The sequence below is a fragment of the Pongo pygmaeus genome, chromosome X (assembly GCF_028885625.2).
Source record: "Pongo pygmaeus isolate AG05252 chromosome X, NHGRI_mPonPyg2-v2.0_pri, whole genome shotgun sequence".
In the NCBI taxonomy this organism is placed as follows: domain Eukaryota; kingdom Metazoa; phylum Chordata; class Mammalia; order Primates; family Hominidae; genus Pongo; species Pongo pygmaeus.
Genome location: NC_072396.2, coordinates 122,765,572 through 122,784,403, shown reverse-complemented (window position 1 = coordinate 122,784,403; position 18,832 = coordinate 122,765,572). Strand labels below are relative to the sequence as shown.

At 39.1% G+C, this 18,832-nt stretch overlaps 1 protein-coding gene across 2 annotated transcripts in view; it reads right to left on the bottom strand.

Annotated features, from left to right (window-relative positions):
* DOCK11 (dedicator of cytokinesis 11) overlaps positions 1 to 18,832 on the bottom strand; it is a 193,349-nt gene that overhangs the window by 48,900 nt on the left and 125,617 nt on the right. For both annotated transcript variants that reach the window (XM_054472262.2, XM_054472263.2), the window contains 6 exons: positions 14,206 to 14,322; positions 11,292 to 11,367; positions 10,594 to 10,703; positions 8,366 to 8,477; positions 2,424 to 2,490; positions 708 to 755 (listed from right to left, as the gene is read on the bottom strand). In XM_054472262.2, the coding sequence (XP_054328237.1) occupies positions 708 to 755; positions 2,424 to 2,490; positions 8,366 to 8,477; positions 10,594 to 10,703; positions 11,292 to 11,367; positions 14,206 to 14,322 (530 nt within the window). The remainder of the gene's footprint in view (positions 1 to 707; positions 756 to 2,423; positions 2,491 to 8,365; positions 8,478 to 10,593; positions 10,704 to 11,291; positions 11,368 to 14,205; positions 14,323 to 18,832) is intronic.

The window sequence follows — 18,832 nt, the reverse complement described above, 5'->3', positions numbered from 1 at the left end:
GGTTCATGGTAACAATGGCCATACCAGCTCCAAGTTATGGGAAAAGATGGTTGAAATTGGAACTCTCACCACCCAAACTACCTATACTTAGGACGTTCCAGAGACTGAACAGTAATCCCCATCCACACAGCCTCTTAAAAATTAAACACTTTTTAAAACTATTTTTGAGCTCCTTTAATGACTAACTCTACCCCTAAAATACATCCCATTGAAATAAGCAAGTAAGCTTCTTCACCTTAGAATCTCTCAAATATTTCCTTAAGTATTTATTTCACTAGGACTTACATGGCAAAAAGAGGAAACAGATAATGTATCATTTATGTCCCAATTGCTGTTGGGGATTTCTATTTGCCTTAGTAACTGAGGTGAGTATTGATAGTTTTCAGACAAAAATACAGACCTTACAGTTGTCCTCACTTTATGATTTCCTGTCTTCCCCTGGATCTAGCCCCTTCTGGATTCGTTTAGAAAAGATAAGCATCTCACAAGGTAGAAACTCTGTATATCACTTTAATCATCACCCCTTGGGAAGCTTGAAAATGTAAAAGTTCCCATTCGTTTAAACTTTCAGTTGGGACATGTTAACTAAATCACGGGTATCCCAATGTTAACTCAAAATATATAACCTAGGTTTTACATGGCATGACTAAGATTGCCTCTGTTGGAAGAGAAGGAAAAAGTAGAAATTGCAGCGCTATGGGAATTACCTTGCTATGTTTCTTTTCCCCATATATCTAAAGTGAAACAAGCATACCCTAGAAAGAAAAACAATAGCATGTTAGTAATATATTAACATCCTCTACAGATTAACAAGTGATATTTCAAAAGTCAGGAGTTACAAAGAATGGCCTATTTAAATCGTATTATAATGATAAGTGTTTTGCTATACAGAAATACATAGATAATTAATTGTGGGCTTGCCATATTCTATCTTTCCATATTTATTTGCTACAATTACATCATGTCTTCATATACAATTTTAATGACAGGTTTAAAAAACCTGTCAATGCAAATCACCCTTTATGCTCTCTGTAACTTATCATAGCAAAGGTCTCCATCAGTCACTTTTTATTTTTGACACAGGACCTCGCTCTGTCACCCATGCTGGAAGGCAGTGGAATGATCATGCACGGCTCACTGCAGCCTCAACCTCCCAGGCTCAAATTATTCTCTCACCTCTGCCTCCCAAGTACCTGGAACCACAGGTGCATATCACCATGCCCAGCTAATGTTTTATTTTTTGTAGAGATCAGGTCTCACTATGTTGCCCAGGCTGCTCTCAAACTCCTGGGCTCAAGTGATCCTCCTGCCTCAGCTTCCCAAAGTGCTGGGATTATAGGCGTGAGCCACCATGCCTGGACCGCCAGCATAGTCAATAATATCTCTAAAAGGTTCTTCCACACTAAAAATTGGGGCAATTTCTACATTTTAAATAATAGCATGAAAATACTTCATATTATTAAAAATCTCAAACACGTACAAAAGTAGGGAGAGTACCATAGTTAACTCCCACATACCCAATCATACCCCAGATTCAACAATGATTGAACTCATGGCCATTCTTGTTTGACCTCTGCCCTGAATAGGTCCCCTGATATCCCTCCACCCTCCCTATCCCTGTGTTTCTAAAGCAAATCCCCAACATCAGATATTTTCATTAGTAAACATTTCAGTACAATTACAGTAGTTAAAAAAAACTTAACTGCTGTTTATTCTTCTGACATTTTCCGTAAAAGTTTGTAAGACTTTAATCCAAAGGTTGTTTTGTATTGATATGCTTTGTTTTTGTAGACATGTACATACAAATTATATATGTGTACTATTTATTTAAAAATTTATTGCATTTCATTCTATCTCTAATTTTTCTTTTAGCTTCCAATAATCATATAAAAATAGCTCAGGATGAAATATAGGACAACTTCCCATGTCCAGACTAGGTTTCCCCCCAAGAGTCTTGGAATACATACATATACACATATATGTGTGTGTGTGTGTATGTGTGTGTGTACACACACATACACAGACACATTTCTGCAGTGGGTAGAATTACTCAGCTCTACATGAAAGTACAAATTCTAAATTCCAATCATTTACACTGCTCCACTAATCCAGCATCTGTTCCAAACGAATGATGCACGACAGCTGATAATACTTCTAGTTTTTCAGATCACAGAAAGCCTTTTGCTGGGCTTTAAGGATCGTTTATTATTAGCTAGAGTTTCAGCAGTATAGAAAGTATTCCACGTTCACATTTTTCTTCTGTCTGCAGGTAAAGAACCTCTATGCCAGGCTCTATAGTATCAAAATAATTTAACATTTTCTACATTATTAGCAAATAAGCTATTAAAAACAGAAAAAATTGTAATAGTTGAATTCTCCCCAAATAAGGGGAAAGTATATGAAGATAAATTAATATAACTTACTCTAAAAGTATAAGAATGTTTATGAGCTCCTGAGGTGATACTTTATTCCAGTAAGTTAAGAGAGTATCTGAAAATGGAATAAATAAAGTGTTAGATCTTGAAATAATTACAGCAAATAGCACAGTGAATTCCCAAGTCCTATGTAGCTTCAAGGACTATCAACTCAAGGCAAATCTTGTTTCATCCATATTCTCCTCTCCCCTCCCACTGCCCAGTACACACTCTGTATTCTTTTGAATTAATTCCAAATATATCATTTAATTGGTAATTAGTTCAGCATCAATGATCCTTTTTATGTGCTTTGTGTATGTCCTTTTGGGTCGCTTATCCCAATCTTCATATCATTTCTGAAGACAGAGTAAGGGAAGTTGCTGTGTTTTTACTTTAGATGAGGTGTTTTTAATGAACTCCCTAAAATTTTATGCAAGATGGTGTGTTTATGTGCATTTTTCTGAGAAGGTCAAATGCCTTTGCCTGCTACTCAGAGGGCTCTGTGAATAAAAAAAGTTTAAGAATTTTAAACTTCAGCCTGGTTGCGGTAGCTCACATCTGTAATCCAGCACTTTGGGAGGCCAAGGTGGGCATATCACTTGAGGTCAGGAGCTCGAGGTCAACCTGGACAACATGATGAAACCCCTTCTCTACTAAAAATATAAAAATTAGCTGGGCATGGTGGCGAGCGCCTATAATCCCAGCTACTCGGGAGACGGAGGCAGGAGAATCACTTGAACCTGGGAGGTGGAGGTTGCAGTGAGCTGAGATCGTGCCACTGCACTCCAGCCTGGGTGACAGAGTGAGACTCCGTCTCAAAAAAAAAAAAATAAAAATAAGAAAGAGAATTTTAAACTTCAGGAGAGACAGATAATTTTCCTTTTTCTCTCTGCCTTTGCATTATAAATTCTGATGTCCTATCTATCTGCGGAACAACTATTTCAGACACAAAAGTCTCTTAAATCTATCACATATACTTCTCTTTCTTACCCATTTCTTCCCCAACACACCTACTTAGTGAGATTTAAAACAAAACAAAACAAACCAAACAGTGCCACCACTTGACTTTCCATTCCTTTTTTATCCTACTTTGATGGAGCTAATGGTGTCAGCAGACCCTCCTCTAACTGTAAAAATCGCATAGGTGTCACAAAAGCAGGCAAATGACTTAATTCCCAACTGAGCTAGAACCTCTCAATGATAAAGATGGAAGACAAGACGATGTTGGCTTTATGGAGGGGCAAGGAGGATGAGGGATCAGGGGAGGTCGACTTAGTTACTTCCAATTTTCCAGTTGTTTTATAAGACCACGAATATTGCTAGGCTTCAATTATTACAAAATGCTAATCATCAAGAATGAAACTGAAAATAGACTCAAAATTTGACTTGTTTTAAAAATTAGGCCAGGCCCAGTGGCTCACGCCTGTAATCCCAGCACTTTGGGAGGCCGAGGCGGGTGGATCTGAAGTCAGGAATTCGAGACCAGCCTGACCAACATCGTGAAACCCTGTCTCTACTAAAAATATGAAAATTAGTTGGGCATGGTGGCGCGCCTGTAATCCCAGTTACTCAGGAGGCTGAGGCAAGAGAATCGCTTGAACCCGGGAGGTGGAGGTTGCAGTGAGCTGAGATCACGCCACTGCACTCCAGCCTGGGCTCGACAGAGTGAAACTCCATCTAAAAAAAATTAAATTAAAAAATATATATCAAGCTAGCAGTGACTTCCGCTCTCGCCTATCTGCCACTGGGTGTCTACTCACAGAAGCTTGGGTTCTCCCCCAGAAGTCCCTGCGTTTCCGGCCTCTGGTCAAAGGGCAGCTTGCTGCGCCACTGCCTGAGGGTGCTGGCCTCCCTCTCCTGTGGGTTAGCTCTTCCAGCCGAAAAGTTGGTGCCGCCTCTCCAGCGAAAACCTGGGACTTTCCGTCCAACGGTGAGCACCCATCTCCCTCGCCCCGTGTCCTAAGGTAGCTTCGGAGAAGGTCTGTGAAAGGGGTAGAAGTGCTCGCCCTCACAGCGAACTAGCTCCAATCCACGGCAAGTCCGCCATTTTCTTAACGGCACTGTTGTCAAGCGACAAGGCCATCCCTCCCACTTCCAAATCTGTGAAACATGATGCAGGCAGGGAACGAGGGTGAAGGAGGGAGGAGAGGTTGTAAGAAATCTTCAGGAAAAGAGTCATCACAGCTTAGTGTATGTGATTTGGAATCTGACAATTTTAAAAAAACATGGCTGGCGCTGAAAGAGCTCCATGATAAAGAGCTGCGGCGTCTACAGGCAAAATTAACAAGTCTGAGGAAACAGCGATTGTCAGATGGGAGGTGGACGGGCTCCACAGCCAAAATTAAAGAGTTGACTAAACAGCAGAGAGTCCTGCAGAGCACCATTAATGACTTGAAAGATCAGTTAAAGGCAAAAACCTGTGACTGCTGTTCAATGAACGAAACATACAGGCTTGTGCTAGAGAAAGACTATTATGAAATCCAACAACAAAATCTTTTCTTTATTGCGGAACTCACTAAAGAAACAAATAAATTACGAGAAGAAAATGAAAGGCTTTCTAAAATAATAATGAGGCAACAACAGTTTCAGACTTCAGGTAGTGATGACTTCGTTTCTGGTAGTCAAATGACTATGTCAGATTTTTCAGTCAGGGAGCCTGCACAAGGAAGGCAGAGGCATGTGCCTATCAAATCGATAAGCCAGTCACAAAGTAAACAGATGAAACCTACGAGCACAAAGGAACTGCAACAAAGTTCAGAGTTTCCAGCTCCATCTTTTAGTCAAGACCTCTTTAAAGTGCCAGAGACCTCTTTTGCGAAAAGTTCCTCTAATGACACTAAGCCTAACATAGAAGACCCTGCCAGCCAGAAGCCACTGGCAAGTTCTCTTTTAACAACTTCACTTAGTCCTCAAAAGAGGTATGGATTTCAAGATATTTTCAATCTTCATGAAGACAAGATTGGCCAGCCAAAAGGGACACTTGAAACAAAGGTCTCCCCGCAAAAAGAAACTCAGATTGGCGCATCATGGAGCCCTTCCGCTATCTCCCCAGGAGAATACCCAACTCATGTATCTGAAACTTTACTGGAAACTTTAGAGGATTATTCTATAACCTCATATCACCCTCTTGCAAAGGAAAAGAAAATAATCCCTTTGAATGTCTTGCCTTTAGACTCTACTTTAAAATCTAGTACAAAAAGAAGAGCAGTGGTTGTTATTCCTTCTAACACCAAATTTGCAGTGAGAGATAGCTCTAACCAGATACCTTCCAACCAACAGTCTGCTTCGGAGAATATTAATGAATCTACAAGTGCAGGGTATGGTGCCGATAAGCCTCAATGTGATACTGAGAGTGTCTTTTTGGAGCCTGGGCTAAAGAGAAAAGTGAAGACACAGTCACAAAGAAAGAGGAAGTAGCTTCCCCATTCCCCCCCCACCCCCCCCCCCGCCACCCCCCACCACCTTCTCTCTTAAGGAAGCAACAATGTTTTACTTTTCCAACAGAACAGTCTTCTTGTCAATTCAGACTTTGTAACTGGTAACTCCTGACTCTTATTCCTTTTCTCACGATATAATAAACTAAGCAGTAAGGCCTGAAAATGTTTGGCAAATGAATCTAAGACTTTGAAATAGCAAATTTTTGTCAATTAATAAATGCAGCTATAAGTAGAGAATGAAATTTATTCTCCAGAATCCATATAAAAGTGTAGAGATAGAACATCTTTTCATTGACATTAAAGTTGCTACTGTTTATGACTCAATAAAAAAGAAAGCCAAGAGAGGACCTCAAGATTGTGGACTTGAAAGAGATAAATATTTAAATGCATATAGAGTAACTAAAACAGAATATTTACCGGACAAGACAAAGTAATTAGAATACATCCATTGAGAAGGATCTAGAAGAAGACATTTCTTAGAACAAAATGAATATGACTTTACAGATATACAGCATGACTTTATACATATAAAAGATAAACAGATGTGACATAGACTATACTAGTTATTGAAAATGTGCTTTTTAAAATCAAAAAGCAAGAGCAGAAGACTACAAAACCTAATTAACAAAGACCGAATATTTGGCACAGAGTACTGCCACTGAGCAAGCATGGTCAACATTTGCAAGAATAAGAGGAACTATCAAGTTCACGAGAAATAAAACAGTCATGGGCCGGGCGTGGTGGCTCATGCCTGTAATCCCAGCACTTTGGGAGGCCGAGGTGGGCGGATCACGAGGTCAGGAGATCGAGACCATCCTGGCTAACACCGTGAAACCCCATCTCTACTAAAAATACAAAAAATTAGCCAGGCGTGGTGGCAGGCGCCTGTAGTCCCAGCTACTCGGGAGGCTGAAACAGGAGAATCACTTGAACCCGGGAGGTGGAGGTTGCAGTGAGCTGACATCCTGCCACTGCACTCCAGCCTAGGTGACAGAGTGAGACTCCGTCTTCAAAACAAAACAAAAACAGTCATGGTTTTTACCCATGACATTAAAAAAAACAACCAGAGACTTGACTTGTCTCTGGTTAGTACAGAATGTGGTGGGTGTGTGTGTGTGTGTGTGTGTGTGTGTGTGTGTGTGTGAGACCTACAGTGGAGGAGGGGAGAGAACTAGTCAGCAATGCAGCTTTTCCCCTCCTCCTACCTTCTCTCTCTTTCCCTCATTCTTTGGGCTGTGGTGGTATTCAACTGCTTTTTTGTTCACTTCTGCTTTTTTTCTAATGTATCTCTTGGACCTATTTTTTTAAGGCTAGTCAAGTGAGGCAATGGGAGTGGAGAACAGATAAAGATTGGGCCTTTTTTAAAAAAACAAATTTATTGAGAGATTCATTTACCATTAAAAATGCCCACATAAATAGCCCACAATAGTACAATAGTTTATAGTTTATTCAAAGACTAGTGAAACCTTCACCACAGTTTTAGAACATTTTCATTGCCTTAAGAAGAAACTCCATAAATGTTAGCAATTTCCAGATTCCACAACATGTTTGATGTTTATGCTAAATCGTACATTCCTACAACTTGAATATTCCAGTTATTTTTATTTTATTAATGAACTTTAGAATTTACTCATATCTAGCTATTTATTTTAATGTTTCTATAGCTACTTAGATATCAACTTATGTCTTTACATCCTGCATTATTATAAAATATTTAAAACAAGAAATAATTACTAAAAATAAAAAAATAGCAAATGAGTAAAAGATAGCAATCACTATGATGATCCCAGGTGCTTTTATGTTTTTCATTCTTGCATTTTTTTTTTTTAAGCAAAAGTATTGCGAAAAGGAAGAGAAGGGAGGGAACTGTCTAAGTAAATGTGGTATTTGGAAATAACCTGCTTTTACTTCCCAAGGACATGCAGTTTATGAAAGTCCTTCGGTTGTATTCCATCATATAGTGTAAAGAGGAACTGGTGACACTAGTAAATACGGCTGTATACCAAGGAGAAAAAACAGAGCCCGACAAAGAATGTGATACCAGACAATATCATACAGTGTTGCTGCAAAGATAATGATGACATTCCCTACCCTTCAAGAACTCTTCCTGTCTTTTTGTTTCTTATTTGTCAAATCCTGGGTTAAATAAAAGCTGAAATATTAAATATGAATTCTGGTGGTTATTATTTCCTTTCAGTTACATTGTTCATTTAATGAATTAAATGCTCTGCATGAAAACAAAATGTTTAGCACTTCTAAAACCATTGCCTCATTTTAGAAATTCATTTGCAAAATTATGTTAAAATTATTTCAAAGACTTGAACTTGTGTGACTGACATGAACCTATTTTGAGGTTCAATTTAAGAAACATTTTAAGGTCAGAGTCTCCAAATAACTGTTTATAATGTGCATGTGCTCTGCCTCGAGATGATGATCAAATATTGTTGCATGAATTTGTGAACCTGTGAGGGTGTATGTCTGGTAAAGTCCATGCTTAATATGATGGTAACTCACCTTCTGAAATCATTTTTACTATATACAGGTAGCACATCAGGAGGCTTCTGATTTCATACTGATCCAGGCGGTTATACTGGGATACACTACTCCTTGTAGAACTCTGTCGGGTCTATAAGGACGGGATGTTTGTGAAATAGTATCAGTACAATTTTCCACAGCCTTTAACTCAGTAACTCTTTTTTTATCATTAGATCTGTTTGGGAAAATTCTAAACATAAATCTAAATTTTATATCACAACTTGAAGGTGAATGGTCTGAATCTTTCTTTCCTACTAATAGCTAGTAATATCACTAGAAATTACCTTGGGGTCTTCACAAAGATATAGCCATGAATACTGTGTACGTTTCATTCTCATATGCCATGTGTTTTAGTGGTAAAATTTTAAAATAATCATGGCTATTTAAGGAAAGATAGCTTTTACATGGAGTGAAAGCATAAGAAACATATTAAACTTTTTCATTTGAATCTCTCCTTAGAGTTTATTAAAATCCAACCTCCAAATCATACATTAGAAAATCTATCTTAAGGGCTAATAAAAGCCAGGCGCAGTAACCCACACCTGTAGACCCAGCGTTTTGGGACGCTCAGGTGGGAGGATCACTTGAGGCCAGGAGTTTAAGACCAGCCTGGGCAATATAGCAAAACCTGTCTCTACAAAAAAAAAAAAAAATTTAGCTGGGTGTGATGGTGCATGCCTGTAGTCCTAGCTACTCAGGAGGCTGAGGCAGGAAGAATGCTTGAGCCCAGGAGTTCAAGGCTGCAGTGAGCACTGATCGTGTCACTGCACTCCAGCCTGGGTGACAGAGCAAGACCCTATTTCTAAAAAATATAAATAAATAAAAAAATGGGCTAATTATATTACGATAATTACACTTAGGAGTACCCAGTAATACTTCAAAATTAGTACCTCTACAAAGTACTGTTGTGTTCCTATTATTTAATGACTTTTTAAAAAATATCAGAAATTAAGCATGACAAGATCTGACTTATTTGGGGATTTATATGAATAGAAGAACAATAATCTTCTAAAAAATTTAAAAACTAATACTTTCAGTTGAGCTAAACTGGGGATGCACCATTGACTAGGGTAGAATTTACTAAGGAAGAACTTTTACTTGGAGCAAACAGACCTAGGTTCTGATTGCTTGCCTAGCTACTATGTGACTACTAGCAAGTCATTCAACCTCTCTGACCTTTATTTGCCTTAGGTATGACAGTACCTGTTGCCACAATTTCTAAATGGTGTAAAAGAGAAACATTTGTGAATAAATTACTGTTTACCCAAAGGCTCAAGGAACCAGTGGAAGTATAGTCCACTGGTTCTCAAGGGTAACAATACCCAACCAGCAGCATCAACATCACCTGGGAACTTAGAAATACATGTTAGGAGGCCCTATTCCAGACTTACCGAATCTCACCCTGGGGTGAGGCCCAGAGCCCAGACATCTATTTTTTAAGCCCTCCAGATGGTGCTGATGTACACTAAGAGCACCATGATATAGGAGAAAAAGTGCTCATATTAGAAAATCTGGGTTCGAGTATGGTCCTGCCATAGCTGGTTGTTCTAAGTCAGAATCCCAATTTTCATTTGTAAATTGAGAGTTGGAATTTATTGTTCTTACAGACCCTTCTAATATAATTTTATACGATTCAACGATTTTACATAACAACATGGCAAAACTTTACTGGTCTAAAATGAGGTCTTTCTGCCTTATGGCAGTCACATCTCAAACTTTAATGGTAGGCGTGAAACGACTTGATAGAAGAGTTGGGAGGATATATTCTGATTAAGTGATGCTGGGACCCTAAGATTGTCAATTTTGGGACCTATATTTTTTCCTCCCAAATTAATATCATTACTCTATTACAAAAGAATGAAAGACTGCATTAATCCTGCCAGGATGTGCTTTGTTTTAAATAACAAGACACATTAGATATTTTAAACTTGAATTTCCCCTCGCTAAAATAGCGTGCTAGGGTTAAAGGAGATATTCAGAGTTAGAACTCTTGAGGATGAATGCCTTATTCTCTATAAATAGTTTAAGACATTGAAGTAGCAGCTGCCACTATAGGAAGATACTGCTAAAATATCTAAGAATTATGGGATGCTTTTTGCAGAGCCAAGATGGACTACAGGAGAGTACAGATGCTCATATTTATACTATAAAAAAATTGTTGCAGGCTAATGTGTCACTAGGGTCATCCTATATATTTAAGTTCTTACATTTTCACCAGTGTTGCCCTGATCTGGAAATCCTGTTGCTCCTTCTGGGATGAGGGAACCTCTTGAATCTTCTCTCTTAATTCCATGTCCATTTTGAAAAGACCCATAAGCTGGGGGAGAAAAAAAAGTCAAGTCCTTGTTGGCAAGAGGGGGAACTGTCAGAAATATTTAAAAAATAAGTACTGAACTAATTTAAGTGGAGACATTAATATAGGGAATAGATCTTGGACATCTAAAATGTGAAGTTTATTATATAAAAACACCATAAGAAACCGTGTAAAAGTGAAGCAACTTTTCACCTTTCAAAACACTTTAGCATGTACGAAACGACAAGAAATTCCTTGGAAGCCGTAAAATAAAGCCACACAATTTAAAAGACAATGTTATAGACAAGGAAACTTGAGCCCAGAGATGGGAGTATCTGGCTTAAAACTGGTGACAGATAAGAAGAGTGGAAACCAGTATTTTTCTCATTATCCTCTATTTTCTCAGTATGCCAAGCTATGTTCTAAATAAGCTTAGACAAGGAAACCTAGGCAAATAAATTTGACTGCAAATATGAGTCAGATTTTAATTAAACTTTAGTAGAGATCAAGCTATGTATGGTCTTTATTATTAAATATATCAAAAATACTGAGAAGTAGAGGGTACATTTCTAAACACCCACGCAATGTATCATCTCCAAAAGGTTTAATTACCAGTGTCTTTGTCAGTGCTCAGACTCCCTCTATTGGCAGGTGAAGTAAAGCCACATGGAAACTCATCTCTGGATGCCTGTAACAGAATATGATACCTGTGTCATTTAAACAAATTCATATATAGGATAAGAAATCTGAATTAACAGAATAAAATGTTACATTGATTTTAAACAAAGCTCACTGTGGAAGTCTAAATCAGATACTAGTAATTAGTATTTAGGTGACTCTTTTTTTAAAAAAAAAAAAAGCTACTAGTATACTGTTGTAACCATGACCTCTAGCCAAGTGACATAATTCTAGATAGCTGCAACTGGTACAGCTGCAACTGGTACAGTCTTTTTTGTTTTCGTTTTCTGAGACAGGGTCTTGCTGTGTAGTCCAGGCTAGAGTGCAGTGACGTGATCATAGCTCACTGTAGCCTCAACCTCCTGGGCTCAAGTGACCCTCTCACTTCAGCCTCCAGATTAGCTAGGACTACAGGTATACACCACCACACCCAGCTAATTTTTGCATTTTTTTAGAGATGGGGTTTTGTCATGTTGCCTAGGTTGGTCTCAAACTCCTGGACTCAAGTGATCCTCCTGCCTCGGCCTCCCCAGGTGCTGGGATTACAGGCATGCGCCACGGTGCCCGGCCTGGTAAAGTCTTAACATGATTCAGTTCTCCTCCTTAGAACCAGGGTAATGCTAGAAAAAGGTGTGTGACCAGAAGCCCTAGGGAAACTTGAGCTGCAAAGAGTACAGAGAAGTGAAATATTTCCAAATAATGCTGTCAAATATATGTGGAGGGAGCATAAGCATGAGATACTGTATTTGTAAAGTGAGACCAGCCTGACACTCAGGTAGGTGTAGTATCCACATTCAGCCAGTTGACATGACTGGGAGTCACAGGGAAGCAAGCCACTAGAAAAGCTTAAAAGCAACGTCCTCAGGAACACAGGACAGGCATGACAAATTGGCTGTAGCATTTCATAGGGGGAATTTGCAGAGGAAGCTGTAAATGACACAGTTTAACCTGCTACCCAACAATATTACGTGGCCCGCCAAAGTGCAAAGGTGATCTTGGGCCACACAGAACATGGATGGGGGCAGAAGTTAACAGTCCACTGGGCAGACTATAAAGTGTATAATTTGGACATTGTATTTTAATAGGGTTACTGGTAAACTGGAGCATATTTGGAAAAGGGGTGACCACGAAAGCAAAGGGTTTTGGGGACCGGGCACAGTAGCTTATGCCTGTAATTCCAGCACTTTGGGAGGCTGAGGCAGGCAGATCACTTGAGGTCAGGATTTCAAGACCAGCCTGGCCAACATGGTGAAACTCCGTCTCTACTAAAAGTACAAAAAAAATTAGCCGGGCTTGGTGGCGCATGCCTGTAGTCCCAGCTACTCAGGAGGCTGAAGCAGGAGAATCACTTGAACCCAGGTGGCAGAGATTGCAGTGAGCTGAGATCGTGCCACTTCAGCCGGGGTGACAGACTTAGACTCTGCCTCAAAAAAAAAAAAAAAAAAGTAAAGGATTTGGAATGACAGATTAGTGGAGATATTTGGCTTGGAGAAAAATTTAGAAGGCACAAGTGGAAAGGGTACATTTGGAGGTGGGAACAGATGTGTTTCATGTGTCTCTAGAAGACAAAAGTAAGACCAGTGGATAGAAAAACCTTTTAGGTCTAATGTGAAAAGGAATGTTTAAATTATTATAATGGCAAAAGGTTGTTTTGCCAAATAGGAGACTGATAACCTCCAAAGTTCCTTCTAATTCTTAAAATTCTAAGGGGAGCAAAAAAAGCACAGACCAATTGTGATAAACTAAAAGAGTCTCACCAAGAAGTGCTGAAGGAGACTACTAAGGGAAAGGAAAAGCAAAGGAATACAGTTTAGTCCCCAGTGCCTAATATCTTGGAAGTAGAGAATCTTTTGTTCAGTTTAAGTTGAATAAATGTATGAAGCCATGCAACAACAGAAAATGTTAAGAACAAAACACAGGGTTCAAAGGATTTGTGGTGTTCTCTTGGACTTTGTTTTCCAAGGTGCAATCTTTGGACCAGAAACAGCCAAAAGCTTGTTAGAAATGCATGCTCTCAAGTCCCACCCCAGGCCTATTGAATTAAAATCTGTTGGCTAGGCGTGGTGCCTCACGCCTGTAATCCTAGCACTTTGGGAGGCCGTGGTGGGTAGATCGCCTGAGGTCAGATGTTCCAGACCAGCCTGGCTAACATGGTGAAACACCGTCTCTACTAAATATACAAAAAAATTAGCCAGGCATGGTGGCGGGCACCTGTAGTCCCAGCTATTCAGGAGGCTGAGGCAGGAGAATCCCTTGAACCCAGGAGACGGAGGTTGCAGTGAGCCGAGATCACGCCACTGCACTCCAGCCTGGGCGACAGAGCGAGACTCTGTCTCAAAACAAAAAAAATCTGTTTTAACAAATTCCCCAGGTGATTCATATGCAGATTAAAGTTTGCAAAGCACTGTATTAGGAAAAACAGTGTACATGGAGTAAAAAATGAACTCTTGGCTGGGCACGGTGGGTCATGCCTGTAATCCCAGCACTTCAGGGGGCTGAGGCAGGAGGATTCCTTGAGCTCAGGAGTTTGAGACCAGCCTGGACTGCACAGTGAGACCTTGTCTCTGCTAAAACTGAAAAACATTAGCTGGGCATGGTGGCATATGCCTGTAGTCCCAGCTACTCGGGAGGCCAAAGCAGGAGGATCACTTGAGCACAGGAGTTTGAGACTACAGTGAACTATGATTGTGCCACTACACTTCAGCCTGGGTGATAGAGCGAGACTCTGGCTCAAAAAAAAAAAAAAAAAGTGAACTCTTAAGGTTGAGATCATATAGCATATGACCCCAATTCCAAATGCATTCAATAAAATAGGATAAAACTCCAACAGAAACACATTACTACTTACAGAATTAGGCATGGCTGCACAAGAATACAAGGTATCTCGACCTGCTAATCGCTGTATATTTTCCAAAAGTAGTCCAACAAAGGGGAGGTACAATTGTGCTATTTTGGCTTGTTGGTTCTGAAAAATAATTATTGAAAGCTTAATATGTATATAATATGTATATATTACAAATAAATGGAGTTGGCTTCATATATCAATTTAAAGACTAAAAAGTAGGCTAACATCCATAACAAATTACTGAAGCATGAATCTATTTATACTTATCGTCTGAAAACTAATTACCACAGAACTTTGTTGGCCTTTGGATTTATCCATGATACAGACTCAAATTACATCCCTCAAACATAATGACATGAAGTAAAAGGTTTTTGTAAAAAATAGAAGTTGGCCTATAAAGCAGATGATATTAGTCCTGTTTCTCAGCTCCAGTGAGGGTTGAGCTTCATGAGAGCAGGGACAGTGTCTGTCTTGTTCACTGCTTCATCCCCAGTGCCTGGGCACATAGCAGATGGTCAATACACATTAGCTGAAGGAATGAATGAGTAAGTGGAAGAAGTGAAAAAAATGGTAAGTTACTGTATTCATTCAAGAAACATTTTTTGCTTCCATTAAAGCTACAATTACAATAATATGAACTTGGTCCCCTAAGTCAATTATAAGACTTGGGAGATTGATATATTTGTAAATATGTAAATAAAACTGGCCACCAGGACTCTTAATTAATGTGGTACCTCTTACACAAATTTATTTATTGCTTTCCTCAGCTTATAGACATTCCTCGCCAGATATGTATATACATTCAAGTCAGAGAAAATAGTGGCTGTGGTAGCACAAGAGTTGCCCTCCATCTTTCATGACTTTAGGAGGTTTTTCTGGAGAATTAGATAAGGCCCTCTAGGGCAAAATGGTCAACATGTAGAATATAGAAGATTACTGGTCTCTTACTATTGTTTTAGTTTGCATTTACTATTGAGGTTGAACAATTTGTCACGTGTTAATTGGCCATTTGCACTTCATTTGTGAATTTCAAAAACCCTTCCCTTCTTAACAGACTTTCTTCCAACATAGTACCCCATCAGTAATAGTCTCTACCACCAGAAGATTCTGATTTACCAGGTCTGGACTGGTCCAGATGATGCTGATGTACATAAATGTTTCAGAACCACTAACCTAGTCCAACTTCCTGCTGAAGGCAGGAATGAATGGCCCTTACATGTATCCTTGACAAATAGTTTTTTAAACTTCTTTAAAACTCAAGCCGTTTCATGGGTTCTATTAGGAAGGCCCTTTATCTGAAACACACTCCTCATAAGTTCTACCTCCTAGGTATAGCTCTGCCCTTTGGAGCTACAAAGAATAAGTCTATTTCTACTTTTGCATGGCAACCCTTTAAATATGTGAATACGGTTACCATGAATCATCTTAACTCATTTTTTTTTTTTTTAAGACTGAGTCTTACTCTGTCACCCAGGTTGGAGTGCAGAGGCACGATCTCAGCTCACTGCAATCTCCGCCTCCTGGGTTCGAGAGAGTCTCCTGCCTCAGTCTCCCAAGTAGCTGGGATTATAGGTACCCACCACCACGCCTGGCTAATTTTTGTCCCTTTTTAGTAGAAACAGCGTTTTACTATGTTGGCCAGACTGGTCTCGAACTCCCAACCTTAGGTGATCCACCCTCCTCAGCCTCTCAAAGTGCTGGGATTACAGGCGTGAGCCACCGCACCCGGCCTTTTAACTCTCATTACTTTCCTTTGTTCCATGGCTTTGGTGTCAAGATTTTTCACTTAGTGATTACCCTTTTTTTGGTGGTTCTCTAATTTTTCAATGTCCCAAGTTGAGATTTAAAAGGCAGTATAGCTAGTGGCTGACAGCACAGATTTTGCAGTTAGAGACATGTGCAAAACCCAGCTCTCCCATTACTAGCTACTTGATTACAATCAAGTCACTTAACTATAGTTTTCTCTTTGGTAAAATGGGGGTAATAATAATGATATCAATTAATGTGAGGTATTTAAAATAGTGTTTGGCATACAGTGAGTCCTCAATAAATTTTAGCTGCTATTATTAATATTATGGCTTCTAAATAGGAGTCCATTTTAGTTCTGATAGTGAGTGATCTCTAGGGGAAGAGAAATTACAACTCTCTCAGGGAAGCAGGAACACAGGAAAACATACAGTCATTGCCAAATATGTTAAAAATTTTGCCTGCACAATAGATAGAATATAACCTAAGTATCTATTAATAGAAGACTAGTTAGATAAATAAAATAAAGTATATCCATATGATAGAATACTATGCAGCTACTTTTTAAAATGCGGTAGATCTAACCTTCAGGCTGTATTGTTAAGTGAAAAAAGAAAAATGTATAATGGTTTCTGTTATATTTTATACATATATAATATGTCATATAGGCTTGTGCTTATATAAAATAGAAGTATAAATAAACTCACAAGAGTAGTTGCTTCTGGAAAGACGAATTGGTGAGTGGAGGTAAGGAATGGGAGACAGGCATTTTGATTTTTGTTTTTCACCATGTATGTGGATTACTTTTTCAAAAAAGGAAAAAGGATTTGCCCACAGCCCAACTAGAAGTAGAATCTGCAATTCTCTTAAGTATGAACATTACTTGTAGTGGGTACAAGAACTATACAGGCCCCAGGGTAAATGTTAGATATTGAACGTTCTTGTTCTGAAAAGGAAAAATGCCTCATGGTAATTATAACAAGAGACATTGCTGGCTGGGCACGGTGGCTCGCACTTGTAATCCCAGCACTTTGGGAGACCAAGGCAGGCGGATCACGAGGTGAGGAGATCAAGACCATCCTGGCCATCATGGTGAAACCCCATCTCTACTAAAAATACAAAAAATTAGCCAGGCATAGCGGTGCGTGCCTGTAATCCCAGCTACTCAGGAGGCTGAGGCAGGAGAACTGCTTGAACCCGGGAGGCGGAGGCTGCAGTGAACTGAGATCGTGCCACTGCACTCCAGCCTGGGCTACACAGCGAGACTCCGTCACAAAAAAAAAAAAAAAAAGAGAGATATTACTAAATAATTTATGAGTAATACATAACAGGGACCAGCAATATCTCCAGAATTTCCTAAGAGCAGGGGCTTAGGAGTGGCAATTGGCTGGAAAGGGTGGGGATGATTAGGGAGTTGAGTCTCAAAGTAGGCTTTTCATAGGAAACATTCTTTTCTTTTCTTTTTTTGCTTTATTACTTTGGGGTCCCTTTAGAGAACTGATGGAAAATATGGGGGCTTAAGGCTCCCTCCAATCCCTCACCTTGGTGTCATCATTAATAGGAAACACGCTCTACTTGGATGTATTTGATAAATGAACTCTTACACAGGCTGCCTGGAAACTGCACAAAACAGACAAAGGACCTTTTATATCCTCATCCAATACTCTAGAATTGAAACTTTGGTTAACCAAGCCCATGAAGTAAACAAACTTCTTATGGAGAAAACTCTATCGTCATTTAATGCCTATATGAAGCCTCTGAACAAAGAGGAAAGAGCTTCAGAAGTCATTGAAAGAGTAATAAGGCTTGGCATTTCAATCTTTCCCGTAGTTTAAAACCTCAAACACTCAGAGCGTCTAACTTATTTACAGGTAACAATACCTGCATGTGTACACATACTGCTCTAAGAATTTAAAAAGTAAGTTAAAAGTGTCCAAATTTGTGATATAAAATATTTAATTCTGCCTCTAGGTGGTGAGAATCCCACTGGCAAAATCCAATTTTCTTTCACTTTCATGTGAAGAGGCAGTGGAGAAACATACAACTTTTTGCTTCAGAGAGGGGAAGTTCATTTTGTACTTTTCCAGTGAATCATTTAAAATCATGGCTAAAGACATTTTCCTCCACATGGCATAAGATCCTTTTCCCCACTTACAGGCATAAGCAAGTAGTTAGCCAGAACCCAGCGACAATGCATTTTTAAAGGCTTGGCCAAGCTTGATTGGACTGGAGGACTTTTAAGATATCTTTTTATTTGGATATATTATACCAGTTGATTTGTGTGAAGTCAATATCAACATTCACAAAAAGTGAAAATGGCACATAACTGAGCCAACTACACTAAGTGGAGGTATGTTATAATGTGTCAAAAACAAAGCAAACTGCAGTAAGCAATAAATTACATCTTAAAGCAAAGCAGTTTAAATCTACTTTAGGATACAATCACATGAAGAAAACTAGCAAGATTTACATGTATGAAAATCACTGTAATTAAAGGAATGTGAACAGATGTCACTGGCAGGCATTTTCTGTTTAAAAAGGACAAATGGGAATACTGTAGAAAAAGAATAAAAGCTCCAAGTCAGCCTTCCAAAATGACTTATGATAAATGACATCATAATTTTATTTATATTGGAATGTAAAAAGAAAAGGATAAATTATTTATTATGAAACAATATTATGTTTCCTAGAGTGATTTATGATACCGTGGAAGTAAATTAGAGTCTTCTAAATCCATACAGTTTGCACTCTACTTTTTCAAGCCAACAGGATTTAATGTCAGTAAGATTTCAATATATATGTTAAAAGTACAGTAAATAGGCCGGGCATGGTGGCTCACGCCTGTAATCCCAGCACTTTGGGAGACTGAGAGGGGCGGATCATG